Source organism: Hoplias malabaricus, chromosome 18, assembly GCF_029633855.1.
Source record: "Hoplias malabaricus isolate fHopMal1 chromosome 18, fHopMal1.hap1, whole genome shotgun sequence".
Taxonomy (NCBI): Eukaryota; Metazoa; Chordata; class Actinopteri; order Characiformes; family Erythrinidae; genus Hoplias; species Hoplias malabaricus.
The window spans coordinates 27,483,297-27,493,060 of NC_089817.1; the positions used below are offsets into that span (position 1 = coordinate 27,483,297).

At 46.0% G+C, this 9,764-nt stretch overlaps 1 protein-coding gene across 1 annotated transcript in view; it reads left to right on the plus strand.

Moving 5' to 3' along the window:
• The window catches only part of nrip1b (nuclear receptor interacting protein 1b), a 32,554-nt gene extending 23,906 nt beyond the window's left edge, over nt 1-8,648 (plus strand). The window contains exon 2 of the mRNA XM_066651646.1: nt 3,174-8,648. Within this exon, the coding sequence (XP_066507743.1) occupies nt 3,565-6,870 (3,306 nt within the window). The 5' untranslated portion in view covers nt 3,174-3,564 and the 3' untranslated portion in view covers nt 6,871-8,648. The remainder of the gene's footprint in view (nt 1-3,173) is intronic.
• Nucleotides 8,649-9,764: the final 1,116 nt, after the last annotated feature.

The window sequence follows — 9,764 nt, forward strand, 5'->3', positions numbered from 1 at the left end:
TGCTGTATTTCATTAGGACCAGCTTTCCGTCTTTAATATTTTTTTTATCAAAGCTGTTGCAGTGCCCTTGGGTCATAATCAAGCCTCTTTTTCTCGGGAGTTCACCCCTAACATATTACTCGGATACAAGGGTCAGTGCGACTTGAAGGATAAGACAGTCTCTGGCAACTGAATGACACTCGGGGGAAGGTGGAGTGCTCTGTATTAATTAACCTTTGTGGCTGTGGCCCTGACAGTGGGAAGTGAGGGCTGTTTGTGGAGCCGGAGCTGACAGGGATCAGGTCCAGGGTCTGCGAGCACACAGCCACTGGCAGTGTCATGCTATTTGACAGAGCGTGAGCTGTGATGCTGTAGCCCGATGGAGCCGAAGCCTGACAGGTGCACCAGGTTTCTCTTTCCTCCCTCTCCAACCTCCCCATCCCCACCAAAACCCCCCTCTTTACACCTGCCAGCCTTGCCAAGCCACTGCCAGGCGTAGTGTTAGAGACTGATGACAGCTAGCTTCAATCCGAAGGGGCTTTCACACCTCCAGAACCAGCTAATGCCAGGCAGAGTACTCCAGTGCTAAACATGCACTTGGTATGTGTCGGGAAGAAGATACACTCCATCTAAGCACTTAGGGATTTAATCTCAAAAGCTTCTTTGACTCAATTCCACCTAAATAATGTCATGTCCCTTCTTTAAACCCACTGCATTTCAACACTGGGCACACCTTATTCCAGTGAGACGCCACATGCAGGGATGTCGAGCCTCTCTTAGGCAGAGCTTTTGCATTGAGTTGACACAGTCTGCGTGTGTGAGAGAGAGGACTAGCTATATCTCGTGGCGTCCTGTAGCCTGTAGATGAAGGTGTATGCGCTGGGTTTGCTGTCTCCGTGTGACACTGGCTTTACGGGGAAGTGACTGCTGAGCAGGAGCCGAGGCAGAGGGGACTGACCTCTCCGCTTTTTATCTACTGACCGCTCGGAGACTGCCACACAGTCAAGTGTGAGATAGGAGGCTAGACTCTGGAGGGATCACGCTGCACACCGCTGGGCTTCACAACTCTCCCCTGTTACAACTCGTGTCAGAGCCGTCAGCACAGCCGCCCAGTCACACCACTCAACAAGGCAGGGTTTTTGCTAAGCCAGCCAGATCCTGCTGACAAAACTCATCTGTGTTTGTCACTTATAAACGGAAACACAACCAGTGCTGATACTTTAGAGGATATGTTGTTAATGGAGTTGCGAAGTTGTCAGCTACAGTTTCCTTGTACTTTCGTACTTGCACACATTTAATTAAGTGGGCTTACCATGTAGGTGCACTTCTGTTTTAGGTCTGCGCTGACTATATTTCAGTGTCCTGCTCCACAAATAAAACATTCTAACCCAGGAGGAATGGTTTTACTGGCTGAATAACTTCTCATCTTCCACGGATTCGGAGATACAGAAAAGTTTGTTTGCTCTAAGGCATGGCTTATCTCTAAATAGTTTTTTTAATGCAAAGTTTTCAAATCCTGGCTGTCTTTGCCAGCCCTCAAAACACTGGTGATACAGATTATCGACTACTGCTCGTCTCAAACAAAAAATGTTTTCACACTTTTTTTTATTTGACATTTTTGCTTGCTGCAGCGAAATGCCATTTACTAAGAAACAGGCTTTCTATTGCCAACATCAATACTATATTTAAGTGCCAGTTTTGGGACCAATACCAGTATTGCACTGGTATGAGTGCATCATGCACAGTAGATATTAACTCACATTTTGTACTGAAGTATGCAGGCTGTAAGTTCATCAGTGAAGTCTGAGGAAAGTAGGTTAATGAGTGACATATGGAGGATGTACATTTATAAATAAAGTTTGAGGCTGAAAGTCTACGATGTTAAGTCTGGAGCATGTAGTGAAATATGGAGGCTGTAGGTGAAAGGCGTTATTTAACATAGAAACAGCATCTTGAGGTTTTTAGACAACAAATCGACCTCCAAACGTTGAAAACCATGAACAGAGATGAGAACATTGCTCTTTTTCTGCTCTGTAGAAGGGTAATATTGATTTTTTTATTTATTTTTTTAAATGACAACTAACTGCATGAAAGTAAACACAGACCAAAGTGCTACAAAACTAGTCTCAAGTAACAAATGAGTTTCTGTGGTCATTCAAACACATACAAACAACATTTATTTTTTCCCCTCAAAAGTACCATTAAACATACCTTAAAGAACATACCTTAAATGAGGTGGAGCTTCTGAATGTAAACAAATGAGAGAACATCGTTTCCCACAATCATGGACATAGCCTTTAATGAGTGAAGTTTTGAGGCTGTGGGCTCATCGGGGTCAGTTTACATATTGCAGAGGGTTTAAGGAAGTTCTCAGAATCCCATGGCAGCCTGCAGCTCCAGGGTGAAGTGACCCTGTCTCCACTGACTGAAGCCCAGCCCCACTGACCCAAATCCTAACCTTTCCCATTTTAAAGAGAATACAGAAAAACTGATATGTGGTCAGCAAAATGTCTCCAAGCATGGAGTAGCACAGAGTTGTGTGAGCCATGCCTTGTGTGTGGGTGTGGGTATGTGTGGGTGTGTGTGGGGATAACTCTTGTAAATGATTGGCCGCATGTGCTCAGAAGCTCTTCACATGTGAGAGCAAGTAGAGACGTGTTTATCAAGAGGTTTGCTGCTGAGTATCATAGCAGGATGTGCCTGCAGGTGTGGGAGAGAGTTTGAAAGGTGTTAGAGACATCGGTCCTATAAAGTTAATCTATAGAGCTCTGTTGTTTTTGAAGTTAATTTTCAAATAAAGACAAATTTGTGCCGTATCCTCGGGCATATATTTAGCACACAATTTCACAGGAGAATATTCTGTTGGCCTGTTGATTTTGCCAAAATGTTATACTGTAAATTATACAGATTTTTATATGTAATTCGTTGATACAGGATCTATACAAATACACAAATATTGATAAGAAATGTGCTGGATTGCATTTCATTTCGGAAATTATTATTAATTTCCTTCATTATAAGAAAAATATAGTCCAGATAGTATACCACCCTTCGCTAGAATGTGTCACATCTAAGTGCCATTACTACACCAAGAGCATCTCTCAGTTTAAGTGTTCAGACATGTTGTTGCCTGTTGAAACTCATACTGTGGTTTTTTTTTTTCTTTCTTTCTTTTTTTTTTCTCTCTGCTGCAGGTCCCGTGTGGCCCGTTCTGAAGAGCAGGGTAACAGAAAGCCCTTTGGCCTTGTGGCAGACATCCCAAACATCCACCAGCATGGAATGCTTCAGCTGGGCAGTGGAGGCCTCCTGCTGACTTCTTTCTGGCTGTGTTCCTAAACCCACTCCAGAGCTGCGTGGGTTTAGTAGGTTTGTCACAGGAACAAAGCAATGCCAGCTGGGATGCCCTGTGATGGCATTTCTAATGCCCAGTGCTTTTTGGAGTAAAGTGTTCTGACTGGACGTAGAGGGACTGTCAGAGCCCCCCTCTCCCCCAGGAGTCTTTTGCACTTTTCATCCATGGCACAGCAGTCCATAAGACATTTTCAATAGTTGTCAACAAACACACAAGGGAGTCTACTATTGAACATGACTCATGGGGAGGAGCCTGGCCCTGAGACACACCAGGATTCAGCTGTTTTAACTTATCTGGAAGGTTTACTAATGCATCCGGTTGCATCTGGGCCTGGTGCCACCGCAACAAGGAGATCAGAGGCTGGCAACAACGATGGGGAGCTAGGAAGCCAAGGGACCAGGGGCATTCAGCTACCCAATCATGGCTCGAGCCCGCCAGATAAAGGCAGCCCTCCTGGAGCGGCCTCGCAGCACCTTAAAAAGGCCAGACTACTCCGTTCGGGGGCCTGGATTGAGGCAGATAACCAAAAGAGAAATGTGCCCATGGTGGAAGTGAATGGGCAGATGAAGGAACACCATAAAACCGCCCTGGACAGTTCTGCCCAAGGAGAGAGCACACTGCTGGCCTCTCTACTCCAGTCATTCAGCTCGCGCCTACAGAATGTGGCCATGTCACAGTGCATCCCCCAGAGCCACAAACAGCTTGATGGAGAGAGCAGTGAGAGTACTCCCACTGACAAGGACACCTTCCAGGGCTACTGTACGGCCTCCAGCCGCCTCAAAGGTCTGATAAGGAAAAACAAGCAACAGAGCCACAACAACGTGCCTTACAGTCGCTGCAGCAGCCAAGACCGGCACTCCGAGTCCCCTCGTATCTCGCAGAGCTCTACGTCTGACTCCATGTCCTGTGCCGAGCGCTTGAAGGCTGTGGCCAGTCTAGTAAAGAGCAGGTCCAGTCCTGCCCCTTCCCCTAAGCCCAGTGTGGTCTGCAGTCAGTTAGCCTTACTGCTCTCCAGTGAAGCCCATCTGCAGCAGTATTCCCGAGAGCAGGCCTTAAAAGCACAATTATCTGGCCGATCAGCTAGCGAAAGGCTGGCAGCCATGGCTACGCAGCAAAACATGGATAAAGGATCTCCCAGCATGGGAGAGTCACTGATTGCCCCAGACATGCTAAGCTCCTTAAATGCCCTAAATGGAACACTCCCCTCACCACCATTAAATTCCAGCAAGAGGAGCCCCTCACTGACCCCAAGCCAAAGCGTATCCGCCAGCTCCCCCAGACCCTCTCCACAGCCCCCTAAAGAAAAACGCCCCTTTGACAGGCACAGCAGCCGGCCTCCGCAGAACTGCAGCAGCTTGCTCTTACTCCTTCTCAACAACCACAACTCCCAGAAGCATCTTACGAAGAACGGGCACCTGGAGGATGACTACGCTGCACCCCCTAGCCAGGCCTCCTCTCATCAGTCCGACAGCGAGTACTCCAACCAGGAGAACAGCTTGACCAAAGACAGTAGTGACGCAGAGAGCTGCTACTCCAGCTGCTCCCCTATTGACCTCTCAATGAGGAGCCGAATTTCCAGCCAAAAGTCAGAGCCCCCCTCCACCTCCTCATCTTTGGACAAGCTCACAGAGACGCTCATAAACAAGTGGAAGCCAGAGACTCCCGGGCCAAAGGTCCCTGAGGCAAGGGAGCTGGAAACGAGCCCAGACATGAAATCCCATCATAAGGTCACTCTCATGCAGTTACTGTTGGACCGCAAAAATAACGAGAAGGTAAACAAAATCGCAGATAATCCAGATTTGCAGCATGATGCAACCCTCCACAGCGTGGCAGGAGGCCCACCTAAACGGCTTGGCACATTGGAGGAGAACAGAACCCAGAGTGCTCTTGAGCAGGGGGCAGTTGGGGGTCTCTCCTCATTCTCTGTCAGTAGAGATGCCAGCAAAACTCCTTCTCCTTACTCCTACAGTTCTCCCCTTGTTCAGTCCAGTCCACTGGACTTGTGCAAGGCTAAAACTCACACCAGTGAAAAGATCAAGGAGCCTGCTTTCAGTGCCAGTAAACTATTACAAAATCTGGCTCAGTGTGGTTTACAGAACCCCTCCCCCTCTCCCCCTTTGCAAGTCCCCAGGCCTCCAAGTAAAAGGCAAAGCCCCGAATGTGAACTAAGCAGGCCACATTCTCTTCTTGACAAGCTCGGTTCTCCTGTCAAAAGGAACCAAACCCCATTGTTTGAACCGCCCCCGGCCACTGTAACACTTTTTGGACGAGAGCGGTCACCTCCGGCATCCACACAAATTGAGAACCTCCTGGAGAGGCGCACTGTACTGCAGCTACTGCTGGGCACTGCCTCCCACAAGGAGAAATCCAGTGGAAGGAGAAGCACAGAGACAGCCATGGGAGCTTTTGAAAACCCTCCAGGGGCCTCTGTCATCTGTGACAGCTCAAACGGACCTTCATTGAACATTAAGATCAAAACAGAGCCAGGAGAGGAGAGTCTTCCTTCAGACAGCTCTGATGACGGAGGACGCCGTTGGAGACTGGGACATGAGAGACACAGTCCCCTTGCTGAAGCACACAACAATGTCAAAGCGGAGGAGTGTCCCACAGAAGCCGCGGCTAAATATGGCCTTCTCAGCCAGCTGCTGAAACAGCAGACCACTACCTATCACTCGAGTCCACGTACAGAGCAACTTGTGAGCACAGTGAAAGAGGAGCAGCAGGATTATCAGGAGCCACTTCCTAAAAAGAGAAAACTCTGCATGGAGCTGGCTGAACATCTCAGCAATGAACTCTGCCAGAGACCGCTGGATACTGTGAGCAAGCGTCTGGTGTCCGGAACACCCGAGGTATGCAATAGCAGAAGGCTACTGAGCCCCAAAGAAGAAGACGCTTTCATCAAGAGTCCTGTGGGTAAAGCTCCCACGAGAGACACCCAAGGCTTCAATGTTTTGAAGCAGCTCCTTTTGTCAGACAACTGTCTGAAAGAGCTATCTCAGCCTCGGGGGACTCCTAGCCCTTTCCTCCCTCAGGCGAACTGCAAAGCCAACGGGAACTACACGCCCAGTTCCAGCTATAACCCCGAAATCGTCAACTTGCCATGGTTCCCCCAGGCTCTTAACTCAGGGCCGGCTAATCTCAAACCACTTGCATCCCCACCAGGAAACAGCACCCAGGGATCACCCTGGGCTAAGGGCTCCCCCAAACCAAGCCCCACACTGGTGAAAAAAGAGACAGAATGCTCACCAAGGTGGGCACTTGGTGGGGACGGAAAATTCGAATCAGGCCCCGATTCTCCACCTCTAACCCGATCTAATCCTATATTGTACTATATGCTCCAGAGAGGAAACGGCCAGCTCAGAAAGGAGATGCAGGATCAGGGGCAAAGGACACGCTGTGGGTTTAGAGTCAAAGAAGAGCCGTTTACCGACAGCAGGTACCATGAGCACAGACTGAGCACTATACAGCGCTCTCCAGTCCATTGCGAGATACAAAGCAATGGTAAGGAGCACTTCAGTGGCTCGTTACAAAAATCATAAACCTGAACTGCCAAAGACTGAGATACGAAATGAGTGCTTATCTATATTGGTTTATTTTTATTTTACTTTTGGAATGATAAGCAGACGATGCACGTTAATCCAAAATCTGTTATCGAATTCATCCATATCAGCTGTTTATTTTCCCCCATCTTTGTCAGTAGTAACTTGGCGTGACTTCCACAGATGCCATATTGCTGTCAAACTTGGGAAAAGACACGTTTTAGCATCAAACATCTTACGTTCTATAATTTCGTAGAAATCCTTTGAAGTCTACGTTTTATACAGGTCATATTTCTCTGTCCTGCACACGATGAAACTATCAGAAGCTTTCTCTTCCTCTGCGTATAAAACATTTATGAGGAACATCTCATTGCGTTTATTATTGATGACTCCAAAAACGTTACTGCTCGATTTATTTTAGATTGATTTGCATCTAAATCAGGACCGTTCCCTACGTTCTGAAGCGAACTAAATTGTACGGTGATAAGCACAATGCTGTATCAAATGCAAGCGTGGCATTCGCACGTCATGTCACTGCAAGGACTGTACGAGATCAGTCACTTTGTGTACATTATCAGGTATCATCATCCTGTTCCAACTGAGCTTGTGCCACAGAATCTAGCCCAGTGAAAAAAGTATCTACATAACCGTGTGATGGTTTTATATGGGGGATGGAATGGTTGGCAAAGTTACCCTTGTAAGCTATGTCGAATTTACAGTGCTTTAATATATTTTCATCAGGAATGAATCCGTAGGTGTTGTTCGATGTTTAAGGCATGGATAAAGAAAAATGAGTGTCATATTTTTAGCTGTCAAAGTATCTTTCTACGGTTTTTGTATCATTCATTGTTTTGTACTTTATATTCATATATGTAGCATTTCACAGGCGTATGGTGTCGAATACGTTTTTTGAAAAGTTAGAAACCTTCCCCCCACCTTCCGAAAAAGACTTTTTAAGCTCCGAGAATAATTTCTGTTCCATTTCTATGCGTGGGTATTACACGGTCAGTCATAGAAAGCATAGATGGGTGTGACCCTGGCAGTCTACTGTGAAACGAAACTTTGTAACGTCCGTCCGAGCGATGTAATAGTTACTCTACCCTTTTTTTTTTCTTTTTCTGGGCCCATCAACATAATCAAAAAATGACTGTTTGATGCCATTTTCCCTCGGTTTAATGGAGATGTTTTGACAATGGTTAGAAACATTTGTGTAAATAGTGCTTTCATGATGAAAGATGACTATTTTGTATTGTTTTAAAAAAAATTCCCTAGTTTTTATCGTCTTGAAATGTAAATATGTGTGTAATAATGTACATAAAATGGCAGAGGATTACTCTTTTTTTGCATGTCTCTATGTTGTGAGCTAATGATAATCTTTGTTCTGCAACACGTCGTGTTATGTCCGATCTCTACACTGCTACCTGTTGCATGCAGATGCATGGGAGGCACCTGTGTATCAGTACTGGGAATAGGGAAATGATCAAGTCTTAAATTTCTTTTTTATTTTTTAAATCACAGATAGACGGTTATTTAAAGCATCATCAGAAGCAGCCGTGGAGCCAAGGGCTCTGAATTGGCATTTGGTTGCAAATATACTTTTAGTTGAAATCATTTTTCTTTTGTGATTTTTCCTCTTCTGTTACTGGTTTACACTGCTGTGCATCCACCAAATGCATTTGTAGCAGAAATCTGTTTCATATCATCTGTGACAACCATGATTTACATTTTTTATGTTTATTTTCTGGTGTTTATTTGCACTGATAAAAATAAAATATTGAAATGCGTAAACTCAAGACTGCCATTTTGTGTTTTCTCTTGAATGTAAAATAATTGAAGCATAGTTTTATAATAAGGTTGAAGCGCTGTTGTGATTGGCCCAAGTTAAATCAGACATAATGAGGTACAAATATATCTACATCAAAATATACTCAAGTAATTTCCATATAATGAGTTAAAACTGTTTTTTTACGCTCTTGGAAGGGTTTATTATATTTTAGTTAAATGTAAGAAGATCGGGCGGCACGGTGGCGCAGCAGGTAGTGTCGCAGTCACACAGCTCCAGGGACCTGGAGGTTGTGGGTTTGATTCCCGCTCCGGGTGACTGTGAGGTGTGTTCTCCCTGTGTCCGCGTGGGTTTCCTCCGGGTGCTCCGGTTTCCTCCCACAGTCCAAAAAACACGATGCAGGTGGATTGGCGACTCAAAAGTGTTCGTAGGTGTGAGTGTGTGAGTGAATGTGTGTCTGTGTTGCCCTGTGAAGGACTGGCGCCCCTTCCAGGGTGTATTCCCGCCTTGCCCCCAATGATTCCAGGTAGGCTCTGGACCCACCGCGACCCTGAACTGGATAAGGGTTACAGATAATGAATGAATGAATGTAAGAAAATCCAGACGTCCCGAATATTAATTTTCTATCATTTTCATTTTCTAGTCCATCTTCTGTTCTCCTACTTTGTTATCCCTTTTTTTCTATTCCTCTGTGTTCAGGGCCACCCCACAGAGCAGGTATTGAGGTGGTGGATCATTCTAAGCACCGATTTTTGCACTCCTTCGTGTGGATCAGACACAGCAGTGCTTCAAGAGTTTTCAAACTGTCCACTGTTCAACACTAGTCCACAGCATGCTGCCCACAAGATGGTGTCGGCTGGATATTTTTTATTTATCGATTATCTCAGTCCAGCAGCACTGCTGTGTCTGATCCACTCGTGCCAGCCCAACGCATACTAACACACCACCACCATGCCAGCGTCACTGCAGCGCTGAGAATGATTCAACACCCAAATCACAGCTGCTCGGTGGGGGTCCTTTGGGGGGGTCCTCACAGTTGAAAAGGGGCTAACAAAATATGTGGAGCAACAGATGGACTACAGTCTATAATTACAACAATGTGCACCTCTAT